Source organism: Bemisia tabaci, chromosome 3 (assembly GCF_918797505.1).
Source record: "Bemisia tabaci chromosome 3, PGI_BMITA_v3".
Taxonomy (NCBI): Eukaryota; Metazoa; Arthropoda; class Insecta; order Hemiptera; family Aleyrodidae; genus Bemisia; species Bemisia tabaci.
In genome coordinates, this window is record NC_092795.1 from 32,528,304 (window position 1) to 32,555,456 (window position 27,153).

Genomic DNA, 27,153 nt, shown 5'->3' on the forward strand with positions numbered 1-27,153 from the left:
AAAGATAGTCGGTGTAAATGAATAAATTACTTTGATCTTAAGGCATGATTTGATGCGGCAAATGTGTTGGTAATATTCACTAGCAGCATACAACCTTGAAAGTTCTAGATTCTGAAATAAATCAAGCATTCACACTGAAAAATTACCTTGGTAAACTATTTGGTTTGCCCCATTTCTCTATGCAAAACTTCCTGGGACCGGTCGAACCCCTGAGTGCCGAGAAACCTTCGTAGGGCACACTAGATGTTCCCGTGACAAATTGTAAAAGCCTAAGACGTTGTTCATTGGAAAACCTTTCGATGGCACACCAGAACCATTGGATAACAGCATGACTATCGTGATAACCTGAAAAAAGAAAATGAACCATTGTGAATGAATATACTTTGCTTAATCTATAATTTAGAACATTTCGAGATGAGAAAATCATGGTTTTTCTTTACTCTATCAAAATGAAATTATTTCTTATACTACTGATCATTGATTTTCGAGGGGAAGGGGGGAGGGAGAGAAAATTATTTAGTTCCACATAAAAACTCTGTTTAGAATGAAAATATAGCTGATTTAGGAAAGAAATGGTGTAAGAAAGATTCTGCTTTGAAAAATGAGAACCAGCTGGGTTGTTGAAGCCAGATTCACACACCGAATGTGGGAGCTGAATGTGGAAGTCATCAACCCATTGCCTGAATTTTCTGCGGGTTGCGCAAAATTAGCATGAGTGGGGGGCATAAGTGGAATTAATTGAAAAAAATATGTGATACAGTGCCTTGAATTCTTGGAATTTTTTATTCCCTCATTTTTCTAACTTTAAGGGGCTCACCTTCTGACTTCAAGGGGCTCACTTTCTGACTTTCAGGGGCTCACTTTCTGACTTTCAGAGACTCGCTTTCTGACATAGAGAGGCTTACTTTTTGATGAAAACCAGAGTTTTTCCTGACATTCATAAGCATTCTCGGCGGAAACACAAAGTTTTCTCCTGATTTCAGTGCGAAATATTAATTTTTTTACCGTTTGGCAAATTTTTCAGCAGTCATCTAAAACTATGTGATAGCATTCTTGATGTCAAATCAAACAAACCTGAGCGGTATTCAGTATTATTCCTCCAGTCTATCAAATCAATTTCAGCTGTGCCAGCTATTACGAGTTCTAGTTCTCTTGCATCGAATACTGAAACTAGCCTTGGATTGACCACTTCGTAGAAACCACGGACAAGAGACTCAGTCTGTTCTGCAACACCACGCTCAAGTCGCCACCTCACGATGCGCTCGATGTATTCCTGTCAAAATATAAAGCCCTTCTATTAGAATCATCAACAGGTAAGTGTCTACCTGTATGCATTACCTATGTAGACAACTTTTAATTGTACAACAATAATTTGTGATGACTTTAAGATACTTGACGCACTGATACAATTGATAATAAATTGAGACTTCATACGTAATCTGTGGTATTTTTAGCTCTAATTCGTTTATGTTCATTTATTTATTTTTTGTTCGTTTTTCTTTCTCTTGATATTTTTTCTTTATTATTTTATCCTCGTCTTTCTCATTACATGTCACCATACTGATTTTTAACCCTATTTGACTGCCCATTAAAAACTATGATCTGATGATGTCATTGCAATAAACCATCATTGAGTCGTAAACTTCAATTTCCATACCTATTTCTTAAAGTGATCAGGAGGGAAGGAAGTAACATTGCTATATTATGTGTCCTGGTAAAGATAATATGGACAGATTCAACCGAACTTACTTTCTTATTTTTTTCAGTGACTGGTATATTCCTTCCTCCAGCTTTGAGCTCTCTTTCTACAGGCTGTCCAAAGACTTCCTCAGTGACAGCAAATGTCAGGTCTAAGACTTCATTTGATATATCACGCTCTTTGATCCACAGCAATGACTGATGGAACTCGCTATCTAGGGATTCCAGGTCACTCAGCGACATTGGCCTGATTCACAGACAATGAAACACATCAATTAGGCGCATTTTGATAATAACACAACAGAGTTCAATGTAAGCTCAGACAATATTTTCATCTGACACTATCAATTCTTAACAGATAAGTCAGCAAGCAAGATAACAAAAAAAAGGCAGTAGACTATTTATTTTTTCCCTGTATGCATAAATTACCTTATCTAAGTATTAGAAAAATACTTGCGATAGGTTAAAAAAGGTAACAACAACTTTCAACCATTATGACGAAATTTTATTGGGAAACAGGGAAACATTGTGACTCACGGATTTCCTTCCAAAAAGCATTAAGATATGCTGAAAAAGGCAAAAGCAACTTTTGATATCACTCCTGAATGATTAACACCATGATCCGTCCAATCGTTTCTTGTTAATGATAAGAAATAGTCATAGCTAGTATACTAAGTCATTAAATGAGAGCAACAGAAAACTATCCAAAGAAGTGACTAAATTTTCGATGAAAAATTTCTGTTACTTTAAACTTTGAATTTGAGTCAATGAAAATGATTAATTGAAAAAGTCTTAAATTTGAAGAGGAGAGAATTTAGTTGTTCAAAACTTACATTCTGAGGAGAGCTTTATAGAAAGGACGTGTGAAAAATACATCCAGTAGGTATTGATGCACCAACGCCAAACCTAAGACACGGCCACTAAACCTAAACCTGAAACAGAGAAAATGACCAATTTTAAATTTAAAATTCAGCAAGAAGACGTAAATTTACTAATATTCTTCATGCAGCTTCACTTTAATGAAATGTACAGCAGAAAAATTATCTTAACAAGAAAATACAGAGATAATGCAGTTTCGGTTTTCCCCTGTGGGTGAGTGCAAAGACAGAGGAAAAAACTTTTTAAACATATTTTATTTTATAAAATAACTAATGCAAAAATTAGAGGTAAATATTCATTCAAGTGAAAGATGTTACTTAAAATAGAGCGATTAAAACTGTTTAAAGAATTTTTATATCCTTCTTCAAAGTGACATCTCATCTAAATTAGTAAAAGACGAAACGGAAATCCCTCTTCTGAAAAATTTGCATCGCTGCACCAAGTTCCTTTTCTTATATCTTCTGAAAAATTTGCATCGCTGCACCAAGTTCCTTTTCTTATATAGATACATAAGTACCTATGTAAATATAATATTCCACTCTGGGCATCCCGGGTAGCAAAGTGCAACGAAAATATTGAAATTAAATTGAAATTTGATTTTAATACAACTGCAATTTTTTTACCATTAAATTGCAATATTTTTACATTATTTAGTCGATTTATGCTGATTTTAAGCAATGAACAAAATGAGCTCCATGTGTTAGAATAATGGGCAATATGCAATGCAATGAAAAATTGCTACTTATTTCAATTTTATTGCATTGCAAAGTTTCAATAAATGGGGCCCCTTCAAATAGGAGCTAGCCAACATACACAACACTCATTGTCAGTTGAATTGCCATATGTTTACTCTGTAATTGTTACTAATTGCAATCTGTGCTACTTGGGATAAAGAAACAAAGAACAAGGATGGTTATTTCTACAGATTCTATTCTAACTTTCATCCTGGACGCATAGCTAATAACCAAAGTGCAACAGCTTACCATTCATGTTGATTATCTACAAATGCTGACATAGGGGAGACTTGCACGGTGTAGGTATCATTCGCAGAGTACTCGAAGAGCCCGTAGTAAGGGTTGAAAAGTTCCCGAGAGAGGAGGAAAAAGAATTCTCGAGAGGGTCCACCATAATCCAGACCTTCTTCATGGTCGAACTGGGCGTACAGCTTGCACTTTTGCAAGTCTTTCTTGCTTGCACACATTATTTTGTTGAAGGCGTCTTCTAACAAATGGTCGCGACGAATATGCAATCTGTTGAGTGATAAAAAAGACAATTATTTATTAGCAACATCGATATTAACATCACTCATTTTCAATGGCTTTTCACTCAAAAAATTACTAGACCTACAGCTGGATTATTGCTTGTGGTGTTTCCAATATACAAGGAAACAAGGAAAGAAAAAAAAACTAGTAGGTAAAAATGAAGAGATAGTCTTCTTGACGGCCAAAACAAAAATTTGAAATTTGAAATTCAGGGACTAGGTTCGGACAGATGAGCAAAAACAATCTCTAAAACTCGCTTATTTTTTCGACGATTCACTGTATTTCTGCGACAATGGTATTATGCACGAGATCAAATTTCACCTTCGATTACTAAGAAGTAAAAATTGCGGGGGGGGGGGGGGGGGAGAGAAAGAGCATCGAGCTCACGCTCTTAGGGCAAGAATTGGACCGCATTTTGCAATTAGGAGCCATCATTTTTGGCTCAGTTTAGAAACGACGTAAGTAGTATTAGTACCCTATGAACATAAGTGTTTCTACGGATGAGCCAGAAATTATAGTTCCTAATTGCCAAGTACGGTCCAATTAAAAGTCAAAATTTTGAGGATCCATGACTCAAGGCTAGAAAGACAGCGGTGAAAGTGAGTTCAAGTAAAATCGAGAGAACCCTCTCCTATTTTCAGCGAGTCGTGAGAAGCTGCGAGGAGGATGGTGAAGCTTACTTGAGTTTTCCGGGTCCCTGTCCGTAGCCTTTGGATTCGAGGACCTTGTAAAAGTTGCGGAGTTTGGCCTCGAAATCCCTGCGATGTGGGGCGGGCGCTCGGATGTTGATATTGGCCCTGGGGAGACCAGGCGATGCGTGAGGCGATCCACGCGGAGAAGCAGGCCGGCTAGCCGGCACATAGCTCATAATCTCATGTTCGAAGAGACTGGAAAAAAAAACAAAACCAACGTTCTCAATCAGAATTTGAGGTAAAAATGCACAGTAATGTAGCAGGATATGAATGATACAGGTACACATATCAACAAACCGGAGAACTTATCATTGTGTCACGTGTTGACATGACGCCAAGATCGATCAGCGGAGGATAACCGAAGAGAGAGCCTATTTATTTGTACCAAGGTGACGAGGGAGCAGTGTCCCTCTCATTTGAACTCTACGACGTAGTATTCATGATAGCGCAACCGGTTAAGGGCTAAGGGACAGACCGGTAAACGGTGACTTGGCCAGGGAAACCGTCGTAACCGTTAAAGTATGAACTGCGCAATGAGAATTAAAGAACCATGGTACCACGGTCCCCCGCCCCGATCCTAGATTGGGATCCCTACGCCGGCCGAACACCCCAACCCCCCCCCCCCCCCTCCCCATCCGACTGGGCTGCACGTCCGTTGTTTTATTTCGCAACAACTGCCCGCTCCCTCCCTCGCGGCGAAGCGCCACCCCATTCCCATCGCACGACGATAAACATATTTTTAAACGATAACTCTTTGACTTGACAGAGAACGGCGGCCAGAAAGCACGACGGAAGACGACTTCCGACTAGTGTAGCAACGCAAAAACCGACCTCTATCTTTGCCCTCGGATGCGGGTGGAGTGGATACACATGCGTAACGAAAATAATAAGTTTATAGTAGACCCCGTGCAAGAGGGGAGTCATTCGTGGCGGACGAGGAGGGCGTCAATTAGCCCGCCCCCCCCCCCCCCCCCCGATCGATTTTGGTTTTAAATTATTTTCGAAGGAATGTTCCTATTCCACGTCCGTCAGAAGTTCCGGAATTTTGAACATTTTAGTTCAAAATTTCCGAGAAAGTTCCGGAAAATGCAAAAGATCCGGAACCTGTAGGGAATTTCAAAAGTTCCGGGCAAATTCAGAAAATCTCAGAAGTTCCGGGCAAATTCAGAAAAATCTCAAAAGTTCCGGGAAATGGGAGCACTGTTTCAAAGATTCGATTTCACAGAAACCACAGTGGATACGGCCGTACAGTGAACGTGGATGACGTCATTCAACGTGGAGACACGACTCCGTGATCAAAGTAACTGGCCGCATCCCTGATCCATCCGTTTTCCATGACTTTTGCCGATGGCCCTTGACTCTGATCACTTGGAATTTTTGGGTTTTAATAGCAATGATTTATTCTGCCGTGCCAAGAAAAACGCCGAATGAACAATCGAATTGCCAAATTTCCACCGATAAAACGTTTATTTCTAAGGAAAGCTACGGAGATTTTTCCTTGAAATTTTCAGGAACTTTCGGTGAAATTGCAAACATGATTATCTGAAAAATTGGGGAAAATCGTTTTTGCAAATTTTCCCCAAAATTCGTGATTACTACAGAAAATTTGGCGACGCCTCCAGGTTCATACGGCGTTCTTCCTTACCACGGCAGATTTGATTATACATTGACCAATCAGTCCCCAAAATCGCGTTGGCCCCCTCGGGCAGGTGCAGCGGTTGCTAAGACACGCGTGCGCCGAGGGGTGGGGTTCGATGGGGGAACTTTGAAACGGGGTGCTGCCCCCCCCCCCCGGGGGGGGGGGGGGGCAACTTGCGAGCAGTGCACGCAAGCGATACGCGCGGATTCGACGGTCCGCGGCCCTCCGCACAGGGTTGCCGCGTTGATCTGGAAAATCTGCACTTTTCCTCGTAGAGATGAGTGGGAAATGTGCGAGTTTCACTCACGATCCGGCAACCCCGCCCATGCACGAAACGAGCGTAACGCTACCGGTGCTCGTTAACGCCTCTCATTCATGTCATCGCCAAGATTCCGGGCGAGGAGGGGGAGGGGGGCGTTAGGACTCGTCGGAAAATGGGAAAATACCTGCCGCAGCCTCCTGTAAGGCTCCGTGCGTGAGCTCATCGGAGAGGTTCGTTGAACTCCTCGACATCTGCCGGAGGAGCCATCGCGTTTTATCATTCTTCTGGGAAAAAAAATGATTACGATTTTCGCTTTCTTCTCCATTAAAAGACGAAATATTTTCTTCGGCTGGAGGGAAAAACTATGGCGGCTTCAAAGAGCCTTTTGGGATTTAACGCTGGTTTTTACTGGAAAAAAAAACACATTAGATCTAGAGCCCAGACTCTTGAAAACATCGACAAGAAAAAGTACTCTTGATTCAATCAGATTCTAGCTTAAATCAAAACGAAATCCGCTTAAATTAAGAGGCTTGGTTCTTGATTTAAGCTAAATTCTGATTGAATCAAGAGTATTTTTTCTTGTCGATGTTTTTAAGAGTCTGGACTCTAGATCCAATGTGTTTTTTTCCGGTGTTCATTATTTCAAAGGAATTATTAAGAGCACGTTTTTTGACCGATTCTTTCAGGGTGCGCTAAAATAAAAAATTTCTACCGTCAGAACCGCGAAAGTTTCAGCCGTTTGATTTGTTGAACTGAAAAGGAAAGCTGGTATAACTTTTTTTTTTCCAAAGACGCTTTCCCTGGGGGCCACGGCCCCCCAAAGTTGGAGACAAATAATCGTCTTTCTAACACTGTGACAATGTTTATCAACCAATATTAATGAAAATTGGTAAATGGGGGTAATTGTTTTTCATTTCAAAAATTGATTTTCGACGGCACCATCAGATTCAGCGTTGAAAAATATTGAGAATATGTGTCTTGCGTTTTTTCGCTATGACTCATCGTTTTCAAGATAATAGGGACTGAATGGAGCGCGAAGAGGGTGGAGGTGGCCGCCAGGGAAAGCGTTTTTGGAAAAAAAAGTTATACCACCAAAAACGTCTTTTTTTGACCCAAAGAACAGACTCCCTCAATATTCGTACTTAATCCTGGGACACCCTGTATATGGCCGGTAAGTACAGCTTTCACGGAGTTCATTTTTTTCTATGTAAAAAAGCATCATCAAATTCGACTGAAAATGTTTCTATGGGTCGTAGGCCCCCTCACTGGAGAAAAAAACCCATTGGATCTAGAGTCCAGACTCTTAAAAACATCGAAAAGAAAAAATACTCTTGATTCAATCAGATTTAAGCGTAAATCAAGAACCAAGCCTCTTAATTTGAGCGGATTTCCTTTTGATTTAAGCTTAAATCTGCTTGAATCAAGAGTCCTTTTTCTTGTCAATGTTTTCAAGAGTCTAGACTTTAGATCCAATGTTTTTGTTTTTCTTTTTTTTCTTTTCCAGTGCTCGACTTTAAGGCCTCAATCTACGAACCTAATTCAGAGGACCTTGAGGGGTGGGGAAGCGTACGAAAGTAGGGGGCATGATGCCCGAGGGCCACCGTGGACCATGAAGGAGGACGAGAAGCGGCGAACGGAACGTCCCAAGGATGATGATCGAGAGGACGCTGAGCAAAAATAAAAGGGCTCGGGGAAAATCAGGATTGCCAACGCGATGCGTCGCGACGCCCGCGGCGCCCGGCGGCGTCGGCGTCGGACGCGAGAGAATTTCGCCGCCGCGTCGCTGTGATGCCCCTCCTGGAACGGTTTTCGACTCGGAGTCTCAATTGCCGTGATTTGAGCCAAAAAGTCAAAGAGAAATAAAAGAGATAAGACATGTTAAAATTTACATAAAATTACCTTAAATGATACTAATTGAAAATCAAGCGTACACGGAAAAAATGAAATTGCCAATTTACCAATTTTGTAGTGTCCGACAAGTTTCAATGTGGGTTTTACAATAAGAAAATGCGAATTTAACTACCCCCGTGATTAAATTAGCTGTCCAATATTGTAAAATATACAGTCGAAACAAGTCGGACATATTTTTTAGCAATTTAATTATTGAATCAGCAATACATTTTTCCGTGTAGAGCAATTGGAGTGACGCACCAGAGAAGGAACTGCGACCTATTCCGATCAAAAATCAGAACGTTAGAGGGAACTGCGATCTTTGTGCTATTTTAATAGTAGAGCACTTAAATATTATTAAACGCATTCTTCTCTATCTCTATCTTGCTAATGTTTATTGAATAGCTTTTTTATATTTATTCATTTGAATATGTTTAAGTGCTGTTCCTATGATCCAACATAAAAATTTCCGAGTCGGTCCTTGAAAATGAACGGACGAAAACGATAACAAACGGACTAATCTCCGAAAATGAGTAAATTCTCAGGATTCCTCCGAGAATTACTAAAACTTTATAATCCGCAGATTTACCTAAGTCGCTCGCATATGATAGGTATTATAAAAGCTCTGTGCATCCTCGAGTCGAGCGGTAAAAACTCTAAAAATTCCTTATTAATCTGCAAATTCCCTGGATTTTCTTAGAAAAAAGAAGAAAGAAAGAAAGAAAGAAAGAAAGAAAGAAAGAAAAGAAAACTTTCAAAACAATATGTTAACTTAAAATTCTCTTTGAATCAACAAAGGTTCTTGAAATCCTTTCACGGTAAAAAAAATCCGATATTCCCTGCATTATATAAAACAATTTCCGCACATTCCTTGGAGGTTGGAAAATCTAAAAAAAATCCGTTGGCGATACAGACATCAAGAAAATGAAAAAATAAACTATCGACATATGATGAGATTTCCAGCGTGAGGCTGCGGACAGTGGAGGATGAACCCATTGATGGCGGTGGCATTGTGGGGACTTGGGCTTTGTGCGGTGGGGCCCGTTATCACGGCGGGCGAAAATTCAAAACTGCGACTCCGGGTCCGGCCGTGGCCAGGTGCTCGAGTGGCCGCTCCCGCTGGTCATCTGCCGATCCCGATCCACCAGCCACCGCCAAGGACCCCGGCGGGTCCCCAGGCCCCCGACGCGACACTGCCCTATATTCCGTCTCTATTATCTCGCGGATATCCTGGGGACCATCGTCCTCTCCTCCTCCAAAAAGCTACTGTCGGGAATCCACACTGATCCGATGCGTGGCCTCTACTAAAGTTGGAGTACCTTCATGGAGAGAGTATGGACACTGGGTTACATGGAACTCTTAGGATCCAAAAATGTGGCGGCGACTCTCCAAGGTATCTACTAAAATAGGCTGGCCAAGAATTAGTACTTTTACCGTACTTTTTCGGTACATTGTTCCCAAGAAATTCAGTACCTCCTTAACAGAAAAATTTCAGTTCTTTTTCAGTACCTCCATTTGGCAAAATTCGAAAATTTTCACAAATTTGAATTTCTCGCTCTAACTGCGACAAAAATGACAAAAAAATGAAAAAAATCCGGACCTTACTGCGGAATTTCCGCATTTTTTCGGTACTTCCGGATCGCCCTTAAAAAATCAGTGCTCTTTCCGGACTTTCCGGAAATTCCGGACTTGGACACCCTGCTGATACTAGAAACCCTGAAAATGACCCAGAGACTGATGCGCTACTTAGAAAAAGCGTTGCACGATTAAAAAAAAAACTTAAAACCTCAGAAGCGTGGGCGTAAAAACACACGAAAGCAGCGAAGCGACCGCGCTATCGTTATCATTGCTCGGCGAGAGAATTACGCGACAAGCAGTGCCTCCCGGTCAGTATTTCAAACTAATTTAAGTGCATAATTTAGCATACTAAGCGCGGCTTTTTGTGGGAGGCCTTATTGGCGTTATCACACGCTGAGCGTTCATCCTTGTCATCGTCTTCATTTCCAGAGCTTTTATTCCTCGTCAGTCAACAGTCACCGATTGTTATGTTGATTGATGCGCCGACGCCGAGCGCCACCCGGTCACAAAGGTCTCCGAGAAAAGCAGGCGCCGAAAGTCGGAGCTGAATTGATGGATCGGTGATTTTTCGTATCGCGTGCTGCAGCAATCTTCGGTAATTTGGAGCTGCGGGGCCGACATTATTGGAAAAAATTCGCTATCTCCGTCAAATTTTCATCTCATCAGTTAAACATTTGATTCTCTTTCAATCGTGATTTACTCAGACGAAGGAACATGACTATTATATGGTGGCAACATTGCTTCCAATAATCACATTTTCACAACGACATGACCGTGTAATTTCTATCAAAACTTTTGCTGACTTTTGAGTCGATGAAATTTTTCGTCAAAAAATGCCGACGGTTTCCTGGTAAAAATTAGACTTACGACCGGAAATTTTGCAGCGGTGGAGTGTAGTTAGGCTTTTCACCTATGGAACAATGAAAATGACCGTTAAGGAAAAATGGCCGTTACGGGAAGCATTTGTCAGGGGAGTGATTTTTGTCGGGAGGAGTTGTAAAATCGAGTCTTGAGTTTTCCAGGGAAACCATTTTCTAATTTCTCACAGATTGATTGAAAAGTGTTTGAGGTCACTTGCACTGACTCATGGGCCTTTGCACATTTTAGTTTCTTGTTTTTACGTATTTCTTTTTAATATTATTAAAAAAATGTAATTCTCAAAATTTCAGCGCTATCATCGACAAAATTAAATCAATTAATCGATCAATTTTGATCACGTGAGTATTTGAAGTCTTCGTTTCATTTCTGGCCGCAAAACATAGAAAACATGAACAATAGGAGGAGTAATTAGCCCCCCTTTCTGTGCTTTCTCCTCCTCTAAAGACTTTGTACAAAAAATGTGGCGGCGCGCATTTAATCGATCCTCAAAATATCGGTTGTTCTTTCGAATCACCCTGTATATATATTCAAGGCGAGAGTGCGTGACTGCAAAACAAACACCGGGTGCTACAATAATTAACACAGAATCCACCGGTCAATTACACGAATCGAGTATTTTTTGAGCCCCTCGAAGGAACAACAATTTTCCTACTGACCCATTTAAAGGGGTCACAGCTGGGCAAGACCCGACTTAGATTTTCCCACGTACTTCACTTTACCGCAGCGCCGCATCAACAGTCATCTGTTTGGGTTGCGATGTTTCCATCTGGAATTCCTAGAGGGGCGCGAAGGCGCAAAAAATGAACGCGTCGGCAGAAAAGACGCCGCGAAGGTCTCTCCTACAGTCCTACTGTAGGGGAAAAATGCCCTTATTAAAAATCACACGCTGCCGAATTTCCTCTCTTAGAGAATTTTTTCGTTTGGTGAAAATAATTTTCCTTGCATTTTTCCGACAGTTTTATTCACGATTCGATCGGGAGTATCCAAAAAATTCAATCTTAAATCAGCAATTTTTTGTCAAAATATTGCCGGTTGTTCTTCTAGACAACACTTACACGAAGACGTTGTTAAAATTGTTTTTAAACATTTTGATAACAATTATTTCAAAAATATTTTAAAAAATATTTTCACATACTTTGCAATGATGGGTATTTTACAAATATTTGTACGTAAATATTTAAAGAATGAATATAAAACTTTATAGACATTTCAACGTTTGCTGACGATATTCTTTTTAAAAAACAATTTTGACAATTTAAAAATAATATTAAAAAATGATCGAATTCAGCACGATAGCAACCTTATAATATTTTAAAATTATTTTAGAGATGTTTTAAGTTTTATTGGGCATTCCATTAATTTTTTCAAAAATAAAACATTTTGAAGGGGGAAATCGGACAACATTTGACTGTACATGTGGTGTTTTTCCTGGGCAGTAAGAAAGGCAGTAGTTCTGGGCGAGCGCGGGAGTTGTGGAAACGAGACGCGAAAACAGGAAACACGTGGAACGAAAAATTTACCGCGACATCTTCCCACACCGCAGAGCATCGTCGTGGACCACATCAAAGGGGAATTTTCAAAACTAACACTCAGCATTCGCCGTACAAAAATATGAGCGGCGACGACTTCATCTACGAGACCCCGTACGGAGGCCATCTTCGCACGGTTTAAAATTTACGCGAAAATAAACTATTTACATAAGATTAACGCGCTTCATAGTTCTTTGAGGTTTAATCCATTCGTACCTACAAACATACTTCCTGTTAGCAGTACGTCTAGCTTAAAAATTTAAGTGGATAATAAGATTATGTAGCACAGAGAAGTTTTTTTTTCTAACCAGATCAGAGTTAAGGCAAGCGGTTTCACGGTCACGGATCAAAAACGTTGTTTCCAGAGAAAGTTCAGTTTAGAAAACTTATTTAAAATTCTTACAAGCAAAATCAAATACATGAACTGCCGCATGATACAACTATACGGCTTTAGTGGTACTATAAATAAACTAAACCTCTTTCCTCCTTTTGGAACACTAGAGAGTCGAAAATTAAAATTTGGTCATTTCGATGTCAAACTCGACAAAAATCACGCTACTGAGAATTTTTCCCACGCGGACAGTCACGCGATGAAAACAATTTTACATTGACCATATGAAGCCGGCTCAACAACGAACACAAATAACGGTGACATGATTGGTGGAGATTTAACTTTTTAATGGAACAGGGCCATGCGTATCCATGGGAGGACGGCAAAACTGGCGATACCACTATTCGAACGTGAGAGCGCTCGGGTGGTATCAGGCAGATATGAAGGCGCGTCATTCGTGCCGCACACCACGCGAAACCATCCGCGCAGTCATGGGACTCGCGGGACTAGACTTCAGTCGATTCCGCTGACTTGTACCCTTCGTTTGGCGATTGATTGAGGAGTTCAACAACGTGGCATTAGAAAACGGAACATTCGCCGTATTTTTATTGGAATGAAAAATCGGAAAATCGAAAAGAGCTTGTGGTTGGCGACGATCGATAGACTTTTGAATTGAACAAGGTTTAACACCCAAGAAGCGAGATGAGAAGAATCCTTACCTTGAGTCGCTTCCGGAACCTATGAGCTGATAAAATTCGCGCACGAAACTAGTTGGCAAACAGAGTCAGCACTCCGGCGCTTAGATAAAGGGGTCGAAGTGCGACAACTTTGACAGGGTTGCAAGTTTAGTCAGTTCTCAAATTTGTCTCACTTTTCATCAACTCCTGAAATCCCTGACTTTTTACATTCTGTGATTCCTTAAATTTACCGGTTTTTCTGGACCAGGGCCAGGGTGTCTACGAAAACAGACTGACCAGAAATCAGTACTTCTTCAGTACTTTTGCAGTACATTCCCAAGAAATTCAGTACCCTCAACAGAAAAATTCAGTGCTTTTTCAGTACCTCCAGTGGACCAAATTCGAAAAAATTCAATTTCTCGCTCAAATTGCGAAAAAATGACAAAAACTTAAAAAAATTCCGGACCTTCTTGCGGAATTTCCGCACTTTTTCAAAACTTCCGGACCGCCCTCGAAAAATCAGTACTATTTCCGGACTTTCTGGACTTATAGACCCCCTGTGGACTCTTGCAACCCTATGTTCAAATTATGGCAACTTTGGCCGCCAGAGTGAGCGCGGTGAGGTGCTCTGCGATCGCCAGGTGAAGAAACCCGAAAAACAAGAGCAACTTGAGGACGTGCTCTTCTCTGGACCCCAACGCGTGCCAAAAGGCGTTGTCGCACAGTTCCATCGAAAAAATCACAGCCAAAATCCAGAAATGCACCATGTTCGAACGCATCTGGCTAAGACAGAATGATTTTCAATTTTGTGTCCCAAATTTGTCCCACCTATAGGAATTATAAAGGCTTTGTCCCAGGAGAAAGAAGCTGCGGGAATTTTTTCCTGTTTCACATATCAGTAATTGTTCGCATCAATTTCAACTAAGTTACTAATAATTAAGAAATTGGTTTATTGAATAGTATTTTGATTCATGATTTTAACTGAATTCTTGCTAAATGTGCGCGGTGAGCACGTGTTATGAGACACATTCTTAACACGGATAGTTTAAATTAAGTTAAAATGCTGAGTAAAAATAAAAAAAAATTTGCTAGTTCGGAAACGACCCAACTCTAGAGAAAGCAAAAAAGACCTCCAAGAAAAACACACACAAAAACTGAAAAAAAACTTCGAAAACTGCGACATTTTTCGATGTCATGATTATTAAATTTTTAGGGTGCATGTTGTTCAGTTATTATAGAGACCAACTGACACTGATACTAAGTTTGTGTGTTGATTTGACAAGATACTAAGTCAACGAAATTTTTTTGGAGAAAAAGAGAAAAAGTAATTTTGTGTCCGACCATGAGGACAATTTTTCAATAATTAAACGAATTTTTGAAATTTTCAGAGTTGGGTCGTCTTTGAACTGGACGATTCTGATGGTGTGGAACAGGAAAAACTCTTAAAAGCTACTCCCGCCTGAGAAACCTACTAGTTTGCAAGTCGCTTCCTTGAAAATTTGAAACACAAAAGTGAAACATTATTCGATCTTACCAATCTCCTATGAGCTGCACTCGTTCATCTTCAACGACCGTCAAAACTAACTTCCCAGTAATGACGGGGCAACATTTTCGACTCCCCAGTAATTGGTTGATTATGCGGACACGACTATTTCGGTTCTCGAAAAGGCAAAGATACTGACTTCGCCTTTGCCCCTCGCGCGAAAAAAAATTCATTTCGGGAGGGAACCGCGGAAAATGAGTCCGTGGATGATTTCGAGCCTTGAGAAAGTAGATGTTAGATAACCGAACGATGAAGTGATAAGTTAATTACGAAAGGCAAGTTTTCCTTGACGCGTTTTGTAATGGTAGTGCGCATATTTATTGCCTGATAAGCGCCTATCGCCAAAAAAACAAAGGAGAAAAAATTAAAAATAAACGAACAATACATATATTAAACAACGATCGCCAGAAGTTTCTGAGAGTAATTTTAGTGATTTTAATCAGACTCTCATCTCAAGGGTCCGAAGAAAATACAAGCTGCGCGACGAAGAACACAAGTCAGAGCATCGACTGAGAACCGAACTTGACCTTGTCAAAGCTCAAGTTTACTTAATCGATTTAAAGCCCCCCCCCCCCCCTCCCTCGATTGAAAACTTATTGAGACCAGTCCCTGAATCTGTGAGTCACGTGACTCAGAAACGAGGGATCGTTGCTTACGAAGTAAAATCACAAACATTTCAAACAATCCTCATGAGTGTTCCATGCTTGTGCAGGGTGTTAAAGTTTTTTTTTTTTTCATTTGGGGAAGTCCTGATGAAAATCACCACAAGTTTCCTTGAATTTCAAACTTTCCCGAATGATACAATTTCTTGACTCCATAAGGATGATAGCAATAGAGATGCTTTTAGGGGGACTAATCTTGTCGAAAGTTTGAGCTCTGCAAATAAAGCGTATGCCTGCGATCGAAATGATTAAAAAAATTCAACACGACGAGAGGAGTTAAGATTTCGTAGTAAACCTTCTTAACTTCGCCCAGACTTCTCACCGTCGAGTATAGTTTCACCGACTTTCACAGGTTTCCACTAACTTACTAAGAGCCTTTCACCCTGTCGGTTAACAACGAGCAAGACATTTAGGGCACCAAGAAATTTTAGGGTAGCCACAAACATTTAGGGTGGCCAAAAAAGTGTAGGGTAAATTACTTAAATTCAGGTTATCCTGATAATTATTGAGCAAATTCCCTGACTTTTGAGACAACGTGGTATGATAAATAATAATTCAAAATTCTCTCGATCCGGCCGGAGCCAAGCTGAAGCTCCAATTCGACACAAATCGCCACTTTCATTTCCAAAAATTTTCCAGACTTGTGGGACATTTATTTTCCTCTCCATTGGAATTCACCCTTTTTTTTGGCCTCCTCGACATTGACCACCCTGAAAATCGACCTAAGATCGGAAGCAAGGGAATTCTACTTACAGACTGAAAAGAATGCTGAGGGTTTTCGTTAGGAATCCCATTCTTTGAGTCTTTTGAAGTTGCTCGGTCGTTGCGGGCGGAACATTTTCAGCGGCACGGCCATCACACCCGCGATCACACCATCACCCCGCACTCTTCACACAACATAACCGGACCGAAAAAAAATCACACACCCGCACGGCCGGAAAGACCCGAATAAGCGATCCGCTCCTCGCATAAAAAAAAAAAAAAAAAAAAAAAAAAAAAAAAAAAAAAACGGAAAGAAAACACGATAAGTGTGAGGAAACACAGCGGGGAGGAGGGGAGAGCCCGATTGGTAAGGAGCCACGTGAAACGGAGGGAGCTCCTAGCGCCGCGGAACTGGACGACTCTACGCGGCGGAATCGCGATATCAACTGGCGACGATAACAACGGAACGAGCGGACCCCAGGGTCCCCGTTGGGGGGCGGGGGTGCGGCGCTCCGCGGTGAGTCACGGTGCGAGTGTGTGCGTGTAGTGCGGGGATGCTTCCGCTGCAACGCACCCGGCGGGGCGGGGGCGGGGAGGGGGTTGCCCCGTTTAGCGTGACGCGGGATCCGTGTCATCGCGCGGTGCAACAAGTTCGATGACGCGAACGCGCGAGCGGCTCGCGCTAGTGTCATCGCTCGCGCGAGCCTTTGAGTTATTACGGCATCGCAACGGGCGACGGTGGGGTTTTCGCGCGCGGAAACTTTGAGGATGAGTCCCGCGGGAAAATCACCGCGCGTGCGTGTCTGGGGTCGTTTTTCGTAACACCCCGAAGTAAGTTGCGATAAGTTGCTGTCGAGGATGTCGACGAAAGCAGTATTATTCCACGTCGTCAAGTCGGTTTTTTGATTTTTCAAAGTTCCGGACATTTCGGAAGTTTCAGTTTGGATCGCAAATCTCATTCCGATCCAAAGTCCGGGATCGTCTGTTCCATTCTCCACTTAACCGCCAAAGGTTCCGGGATTCTCTTCGGATTTTTTTCTGAAGTTCCGAGAAAGTTCCGGAAAATTCAAAAAATCCGGAACATTCTGGGAGTTTCAAAAGTTCCGAGAAAAATTCTGAAATATCTCAGTAGATCCGAAATTCGGTACAGGTTCCGGGAAATGGGAGCATTGGGCAAAAGTCAGATAATACAAAAAGGGTGATTTTTTGAGCCTCTTGCGAAGACACGCTCACGAGAAAAATTAAGGTTGCGTGAAGAAACGAGGAAACGAAGAAATCAGAAGTCTATCTGCTCATTTGCTCTCCCCGTTTTTCTTTAAAATTTTTCAAAGGAATCATTATTTTTACATTAATTTTTGACTTTTGGGAAGTCTTCATCGCAAAAGAACTTTCGAACGGTCGTTCAAAGAGAACGTCAGGCAACATACTTAGAATTCAAGGAGTTGATTTGAACAATCGCTTGCAAATTGCGTTTTTCAAAAGATTACTTTCTAAGGGAAAAAAAATCGGAAGACCCTCTCCAAAACGGAGACCAGAAATCAGAGAGTTTGGAGCTGAATTGGACATATTTACACTGAAATGAACTACGTAAAAATCAACCAAATAAAAAAGGACTATGTGAATAGGATTTTGCTTGCTTCATAGTCCCTCTGATTCTTTCATTCATACTTTCCTTTAGCAGAAATACGTCGAATTTTACTTGGATCAAGTGAACAGGACTCGCAGGATTTGATTTGTGTTGGAGAAGATTACAGTCGGCGACAACAAGGAGGACTCCATTGGCGACGACTGCTGACCATCGTCACCTTGGAGCGGGCGGGGAAGGGGCCATTGTAAAAATTCAATGCATACTAATTGAATCACTGCGCGCTCGGGTAGGGTTCAAAGCTGGTTCGCCTCCGATGAACGCGTTTGCGTTACAACTTTAACGTCTCATTAACGTTTACGTTTACTGGCCGCATTGCGTCTGGGAGCAGATGACTGCATTTCAATAACAAATAAAAAAAAAAAAAACAATTCATCGCTTCGCACAGCGCAGCGTAGCGCCATCGCGCATGGGTTTCATTGCCACTCCGTTTTCACGCATTATACCACGTTTAATCCCCGAATAAAGGGGGGCATTCACAAGGGGTCAAAACTGTTTTCACAAGCGTCAGTTAAGGATGAACCCATGGGTATGGCTTTCGCCGAACGGATGAGAGGAGACTGGGTGACGTCATGTTGAGTGATTGGCAGGTCGGCGACCGATCTCCAGCATGCAATTGGGAAGCGGAGCACCAAAGCGAACGACTTCATCAACGCCATGTGGCCACGTTGTCGCATGGAGAAATCACGAAAGACGGAGACCACGTGAGCATTTCCAGTGGGTACACCGAGAGAAAAAGTTCGATGAACGATACTGAACTTCGATTCATATTGATCGAACATCGATCTTCCTCGGATCAAGCAGAGTTCGAAATAAGAGTTCGGTTTGACAAGCAGAATATAGAGTTGCGACGTTATGGAAACCGAACCTTTTTTTAGTGTCTTATATCATTCGGATACCAACTGCAGAGGTCAATTTTTTGGGTGAAAATAGGGAAATCAGAGTGACGTCATCGAAGACCTTGATCCTTGCATGCTCTTGGCTTTGGCACCCAAATATATGGTTAGGTTGTATGAAGAGACGCCTAAAAATTAAGTTTCCTGGCTAATGACCTGGAGTGAAGTTTGAACACTACGTTGCGATTGAAAACGTTGACACTTGTACGGACCGATGACTGACGTACGTTTTGATATGTATCAGACGTAAATGACCAGAACCTATCCTCGATCTAAAAAAAATAAGCGAAAAGAGAATTTAGGGTAGAGCTGGCAAACACGCTTCCAGGCTGCACTTGATTTGTCAACGGAGCTCTTGAAGTACTTATGCTAACGACTTCATATACGACTAAGAGCCGGTTTCAAATTGAAACCTGTAAGAAAACAATCACTATTCGACTCGACGGCAGGACCGTTCCGTTTGGAAATGGTTTTTCGATTTTCCGCTAGTGATGCCGATGATGATGATGATGATGGTGATGGACGCATCTCGAGCTCACGATAATAGCACCCGCGCACCATTAAACAACGCTGAGGTCAATTTTGTTTGGGTCCTTGAGTGCGATGTCAAGGACACTCCAGAACTGACCGAGGGATTTCATACTTCGCACCCAACTTCCATGTCTCGATCGTTGACTTAACTGTGACCATTCATGGGAAAAGGAACCTTGATCCACCATTTGGTGAGAATTTATATATGGAAATGTTCAAATAATATTTTGGGACAAATGTGCCCCAAAATGCCAAATCAACCCGAAGTTATGGCGGTTTGAAGTTTGTAGTTCAAAAAACATACTTTCGAGGTTGATCCATTCGAAACTTCGATTTTCCTCTCAATACTTTTCACTAGTCCATGGGATTTGGCCATCAAAACACGATTATTTGATGATTCGATGGCTAAATTTCAAAAATTGTGCCTACATTACAAATTTAGAACCTTCGACAATCTCCTGAATTTAGTTTTCCTTATCTTAGAAAAAAGAGGGAAAAAAGGACTAAACAAAATACCCCCTTGAAACTATTTTCTATGAACACTTATGAACAGTCGTAGAAAATTTCAAGAAAAACTGCGGATAGGTTTCCTTTCAAGAGAAATAAAACACGGGACCATTGCAAATAGAGGGAGGGGGCTTTTGGGGCATTTGAAATCTCCCAATCGGAGGTACGCATTTTCCGCTTCATTCATCCATCGATGCGCAACATGGCTCATCAAATCCGATGGAAGTTACGTATGATACTTGATTCATCACTGAGACATCAGTTTTAAGTTAAAACTAAACGGGGCCGGGATCTAAGAGATTACAGGGCTCCACCTTAATTTTGGTAAATGTACGATTCTTGTCGGCTCAATGTCGGCGGTTCTGCTTGCCGATGGAAATTTTCAAGTGACTCAAGGCCCAGGTGTCTCATTGTTGAATTGACTTATCGCATCCTTGCGGGCTGCTGTCGTAAAAGCGCCGCCGTCGACCCATTCAAACCACCTGTAATAATTATTGCACGCCTTCCAGGCGGCAGGGATAAGAGACAGATCTGACCTCTTCAATTTAATACCATCGAGGTGGAAACGAGCAGACTTATCAACCGGGCAAAGGGAGATAGTAAGAAGGCCATAAAGAGTTAACCTAATGTGCAAAAGGAATAAAAAACAAAAATTCTGAATAAAATTGGGTATGGAGGGAGGGGTGTCCCCCTTTTCCGTGGGAAGTTCGAAAAAGAAACGACAAAATGCCTTCATGCCTGCTGTACGAAACTAGAAAGAAGTATCCGAAATATTGTTCCTTAAAGGTCGGGAGAAGGTTGCGATTTCGCGGTGAACACTCACTTAAAATTTGCAACTTAAAAAGAGGGGAAAAGATACAAAACGCCACTGGAGTTAACCTTTATCAAAATCAGGAGAGTCAGGGAATTACTTCGGTTGCGCGCCAATTTCTTGCATTTACGCAATAAAAAAAACTCCTCAAAATGTAATGAATCTTCTCTGAAAATTTTGCAGATCTGCCATTTTTTCAAGATTTCAACACAAAACGCTAAAAACAAAAGCGAGAAAGAATAAAAGGCATCTCCGATATCCCGACAAGAACCTAAGCTGAGAAATCCACACGGATTGAAAAATATAAAATATCCCTTTTTTCCAATAAAAAAGTCACCGTGGGTGAGAGTTTCCAATTACTGAATAACAGGTGCCTCAGCAAATTCCGGCGTTCCATCAATCAGCTGAATAAAATCCTCTTTTTGAGGAAAACGACGATTCGATCGCGGCTGCAGGTGGCGGTTTTCCGTTGGTTCACTCGCTCTACCCTGCGTGTGTGCTTTGCGATATATCGATTGATCTGCCATTTAAACCTATGGAAACGGATCGATAAACACGGTGTTCGCAACGATCACCTTAACAATCGATTCTTTACCACAGCTTCAAATGTGAAAATATCGATAATCGATTATTCGTGCCTCGCCGCTGCTGCGTGCAGCTTCCGCGAGCTGAGTACATTGAATTCCTCCATGATTAGCGGTGTCTTTTGGCGGGAAAACACACATCGCACCTGCTGCAACATGGAAATGCCTACCTTGGGTGCCCAGGTTCCGTTGAAGAGGTAATATGGAATCTGATTGTGAGTCGCATGCGAATCAATGACACTCGTAATTTATACATCCTTTACAAAAGTATCGAGCAAAATCATGCAATGCCTTTGAAAACTTCAATTATTTCAATGATGCAACCATGATTGAGCAGGACTTAGACCTTAGAACTCTCGTCAAACCATTTTTGACTTGCTATCTCTCGATCCATTTGTAAAAATTTTCAGCTTACTTTTTTTGTTTCCGTGTTCTGAAATTGTGTTTTTTGAAGTTGGCCCTTTTCCGAAATATACGATTCAATTGACGTAAGCACAAAAACGTGCGGTGCCCAAGCAATCGATGTGACATCCATCATCGCTGGGGGCTTATCAGTGTGTCAACAAGCTTGCTGATACGGTAATAAAATTACAACGAATGTTGCCGGTCCAACTCGAGTTTTTATCGATACTAGAATTATTAGTCCTGTGTATCGCGATCGCACGCATCGGGGCCAAAAATAAACGAACACGAATCGATTTCGTTCTCTAAATCGATATTTCCCATTTTACCTCCTTTTTCTTTCCTTTTCTATTTTCCCATGTGAAAATCGATTACCTAAAGTCCTTAACTTTCATTCTCCAGAGGATTTTCTGAAAACCGAAAAAAAACGCCTTTGAATTGCAACGCTGCTAAGATGGTGCAACTTCGGTTTCTATCAGATTTGCGGTGAACCAATATGTATAAGCGCACACACAATATAAATACACGTATCAGAATTGATGTTGTTTTTCCATCGATTCTCTCAGAATTCAAACTCATTTTTCGGGGAAAGTTCAGCAGATGTGGGTGTCATTACTCGTATGTTGGATTTTAACCTTGACAGTTATGCATGGAAAAACAATATTTTAATAATACCTTTAGTCTCAAAGTCAAAACTACAACTGTACCCAAATCCTAGATGGAAGCTATGAGCAACCCATAAAAAAATCTATCAAATTTCCGTTGACCTTACATAAGTCTGATTATTAGGTCGGGATCATGAAATGTAAACAGTATTTTGTGTAAACTACCTTTACTTCTATCTGAGGGTGAGAAAATCAGGTTCATGGAGCTCGATTGACGAAAGTTGTAAGATTTTTGGTACTTTTATCTCAATCTCAGTGAGTTCTTAAAACTTTTAAACTACCAATTTTTCCTCTTCTCACATTCAATTGGAATGACACCCAAAAACCGATTAAAACACACAAAAACACGTTCATTCAAAATGAGCAACTAAATACCAATGACATCGTCAAATTTTGTTAAAGGAGGTACGAAACTCCTCCAAAATAGTAGAGACAGACATTTTTAAAGAAAAAATTTTGAGTCGAGAAGGAAAAAGCTACCTGGATTCCCATGCCTAACCTGATCGTATAAAAAATTTAGTTTTATCCGCAGATTGGGACCATCAGGAAGCCTCGGGCGGCAATTCTACTCACATCGAAGCGGAATCGATATCGAGAGCACCCGGTGACGCCAAGAGGAGGGGGGGGGGGGGCAAAGGTGGGGGCACAGTTTGCAAAACCGATGGGAAGGTGTTTCTGTTCAAACAGAAATCAATAAGGCGGACAAGATAGCGAGTGTAATCGGCGCGGCGCCGGGCTGTTACACTTCCCAATGTCGAGATAACACCGACCAGGAACAGAGTCGAAGGTCCCCCGCAAGATTCACGAATCCGGCTCCTAGTTTCCGATTCCTAGGGTTGTACCTACAGAAAATATCGAAGATCCTCAGTGTGCCTACTAAAATAGGCTGGCCAAAATTCAGTACTTTTTCAGTACATCCCCAAGAAATTCAGTACCTCCTCAACAGAAAAATTCAGTACTTTTTCAGTATCGCCAATTGACGAAAGTCGAAAAATTTCAACAATTTGAATAACGCGCTCGAATTGCGACAGAGTTGTCAAAAAATGAAAAAAATTCCGGACCTTTTTGCCGAATTTCCACACTTTTTCAGTACTTCCGGACCGCCCTTAAAAAATCAGTACTATTTTATCTGAATTCCGCGAAAAATCCCTGATTGACTTATTGATTATACGTATGCTCTTTACTGACGTTTTCTTCATTTACATTTCCACGGTATTATCGAAAAAATTCCTGACTGCGTAGGTCGAAAGATTGCTGCTATGAGTGCGTAGGCTAAAGTCGGTCGAAAGCGGCGACGGGAACTTTCATCGCCGTTGGCGTGTTGAACGTTAGTTGTCATGAGCACCGATGCGTAGTCTTCACCGGGCGCGGGCGATTGGGTGGAGCGGGGTGGGGGCTGGGGTCCCTTTTCGCGCCCTTTGTGCGAATTTTCCCGCGGCTGCGGCGAGCAATCCCACCGTTTCCGCAAGCATTCTTGTCGGTCGCGGCCGCCCCATTAACAACCGGCTCAACCATCGACAAGCTCCACAACCGTTTCCGTTTCCTCCTTCACCCATCGCAGTTGCCAGATAGCGCTGAAAAATCAACACTTTTCCCCCAATTGAAACCCATAGAAATTTTGCATATTTTACAGCACAACCTGGCGACCTTGGATCGCATCAGCGGGCGCCGACCTCTCATTTCGCTCAACCAACACGAGCCTCCTCACCCTGTCCCTTCGAAATCAATCGTGTGCTATACATTGACGTTTCTAGGGCTTAAGTGGCAACTTTCCAAAACCCGGAAATTCTGTTGATAAGAGAGCGTATTTTGCACAAAGGTTTTTTCTATAACGCGTAACGCTCCAGAGGGGTTGGCATGCATGTTTTCGTCAGCGTTACGGCTGACAATTGATCGAGTCAATCAGAGACGTCGGACAAACAATTTTTGACTCAAATTGCAAATTTTGATGTCTATTTCGTCACATTTTAAGTTTCAATGGGTGCTTCACGAAGAAAATTTCACGAAAAAACCAATGAAACCACTTTTAGAGCCTTAAAGTTTTGTATACAAACGGAGTTCAAAGTTTTTAAAGTTTCCAAATTTTGTCCGACCTATCCAATTGACTCGATCCACTGTGCGGCGGGGCGTTCGGAGCGAAGTCCTGTGCGTTGGAATGCAACTTCGAAAAAATGCCTTTATTTTCATTCAGAAGTAACTGCGAATACATACTACACAGAAGTCCATACAGTACAAACAAAACGATGACGAGTGAGAAAAGTTCGAGTGCGGCTTGCGCAGGGCACAAATCCACAAGAAGCGATGACCTCTCTCGAAGCAACCCCTTCACAACTCCGCAGCATCTACAAACACAGGGGGCGCCAGCGAGCACCCGAAACAACCCTCTCCAGAGTTGAAGTACTTCAACAAACTTCTTGACGTGTCGAGGGGTTGCGTACCCTGCCGTGCGAAAGAAAAACACCTTATCGACGTCCGAACGTTGCTAACTTCCTAAAAAATCAAACCCGAATTTTCAGGAGAACCTCAGAAAATAGTTCTTCGAATTTTTCGAGAATGTTATTCACGATTTGATTCATAGTCGTTGGGATTCTTATTGGTTTTTTCATCCCTTGATATCGTCGTCCCCCTGGCGTAAGGCTATTTCACCGGGAGCCTTGCTGTCCGTAAAAGCTACGGTTTCCAGGACTCATGTTGAAATTGAGGTTCCACCGAAAAGTCCTGAAAATTTCAAGGGAAAATATTCACAACTTTCCTAAGAAATGAACATTTTATCGAAGGAAATTTGGCAACTCTCGAATGTTCATACGGCGTTCTTCCTTGGCACGGCAGTGTAGTGGCAGACGCATCCCCTGAGTCACAACCCTCGGGAACGCAAATATTTGAGGAGACTCCACGATTGCGTCTGGGGTCTTCCGCGCCCGGAGAGAAGGGGTGAAAGAGTGAAAGGGTGAAAGCAGATTGACAAGAGATGAACCCACGCGGATGAAAACCGCTCTGGGTGGTCGGGAGGCACCCGCCGCGCCGAGGCTACCGTTACCGGTAAAATCCGCGGTGGCCAGGTTCCGGTTCTTCCGAGACGGACCAGGATGTTGCACCTCGAATAGGGACGTCTAAAATCCAGACGGGGTTGATTCGCTAATGGATTATCCTGGCCACCGGAAAAAGACGTCGAAAACGCATTTGTTCCGTATGTTAGAGCAGACTCAAAAACAAGTTTCCTCGAGGAAATATGTCCGTCGCCATATAAGAGGGTGACATAATAGGGTGGATATGAACACTTGAAGATTCATTTCTGATTAGTTTAGCTGTTTAGGCTGTAACAGGCTGCAAACTGCCTTGGATACATAAAAGTAAGCAGATGACTAAATATGATTGAATTTGCTGACTTATTTGCTTGCAGCACGGAGACCGTACCTAAATTACGTAACGCTGTACGGGGAGGAAGGGGGGGAGTCGAGGAGAGTGTTATACGCCCTTTAGTCTATACGTGTTATAGAATAGGGGCCTACGTCACAAAAGCGTTACAAGGGGGCAAAGGTGGGGGGGGGGGGGGGGGTAAAAAAAGGCAGAAATAGCGCGTTACGCTAATTAAGGATGACCCTACGGTGATTTTTACTTAAATTACATACTTAGACATGCTCACTCAATTTCAAACTAAGTTTGTGCATTTCGTCGGAAACTCATACCATCATCAAGGAAATCTCGGTGAAAACGGAGTGATCGGTGAAGTCTTTGAAAATTGGACCCCCCCCCCCCCCCCAAAAAAAAAGGGCGTAAGTCACCGCCATTTATCCAAGTCCACGGGTCTCCAGCGAGTTCAAGATTAGAGTGCTCCCGACCCGAGTTATTTGCACGGATACGGTAAATCGCATAGGGTGCGTGAGCCGAGAGCCCAGAGGCTAAAATTGACGCAGTAATGCCACGAGCCATCCTCCACAATCTCTCCAATTTCACCGCTCGCTATCGAACGCGGAAGCGCGAAAAAAACGGATCGAAGACGCGTTGATGGGATGCATTAGCGGACACTCCCACCCCTCTATAGCCTCCCGCGAGGAACGTTGAACCCGCGGGCGGCGCCTTTAAGGTCGGAAACCCGAGCCTCACGGCACCCGAATTCCGCCCTGGGAACGGGGGAGAGGGGGGCGGGGGGGGGGAATGCACTGGGGGTAACGGGAGTAGCGACAAGAAACGCTACAAAGCGGGGAACCAGGGGCCGGGGGGGGGGGGGGGCGTACCTGTTGAAACACCCGAGGGATTAAACTACGCCAGGTTTGTCGTCGGGTCTGGGCAGGGATCGGTAAATTGAGACCCCAACGCCAACAGGCCAACACCTGCCGGGCACCCACGCGGTGATCCTCGAGAAAAAGCCACCGTGATATTGAGCTTCGTCGAATGATTTACATAAACTTAGGCGGTTTAACGAGAGAATTTTTTAGTTTTTTAATTTTTCCGAGGACCGCAAAAACCTCGTTTTGGAGATCTGACTAATTTGGGATTTTTAGACTCGCTATCGGTTACCTGTGATGAGCGGTGAATTTAAGTCCTCCTGGATTTGAATTGAGCCATATTAAAAATTTACAATTTTAAGCTGAATTAGCCTTTTCGGCAATCTTTTAGCAAGGATTCGAATTTTGGACTTGGTATGCAATGTGAGTTCATCATCACATCTGTAAATCGGCGCAGTATTTTGAGGAAAAATATGACTATTCGTCGAGAAGCTTCTGGACTTTTCTGAGTTTTATTTGATCGATTTGGGTAAACTGCCCTGACTTTGAATACCGCGCAGTATGACGCATACTTTCAGGATTTTCGATTTTCGAGTTCGGCTAAGAGATTGATGCAACACCGCAAAATTCACCATCCCCGTAAACGCACTTTGTCTCCGACTT

General features: G+C 42.3%; 1 protein-coding gene across 7 annotated transcripts in view; it reads right to left on the minus strand.

Annotated features, from left to right (window-relative positions):
* Hecw (Hecw ubiquitin protein ligase) overlaps positions 1-27,153 on the minus strand; it is a 192,247-nt gene that overhangs the window by 5,107 nt on the left and 159,987 nt on the right. For 6 of the 7 annotated variants that reach the window (XM_019061230.2, XM_019061228.2, XM_019061232.2 and 3 more), the window contains 6 exons: positions 4,520-4,726; positions 3,561-3,827; positions 2,532-2,630; positions 1,750-1,945; positions 1,075-1,273; positions 147-345 (listed from right to left, as the gene is read on the minus strand). In XM_019061230.2, the coding sequence (XP_018916775.2) occupies positions 147-345; positions 1,075-1,273; positions 1,750-1,945; positions 2,532-2,630; positions 3,561-3,827; positions 4,520-4,726 (1,167 nt within the window). Of the gene's footprint in view, positions 1-146; positions 346-1,074; positions 1,274-1,749; positions 1,946-2,531; positions 2,631-3,560; positions 3,828-4,519; positions 4,727-16,274; positions 16,635-27,153 lie in introns of those variants that run through there. The other variant, XM_019061233.2, reaches the window with a different exon arrangement.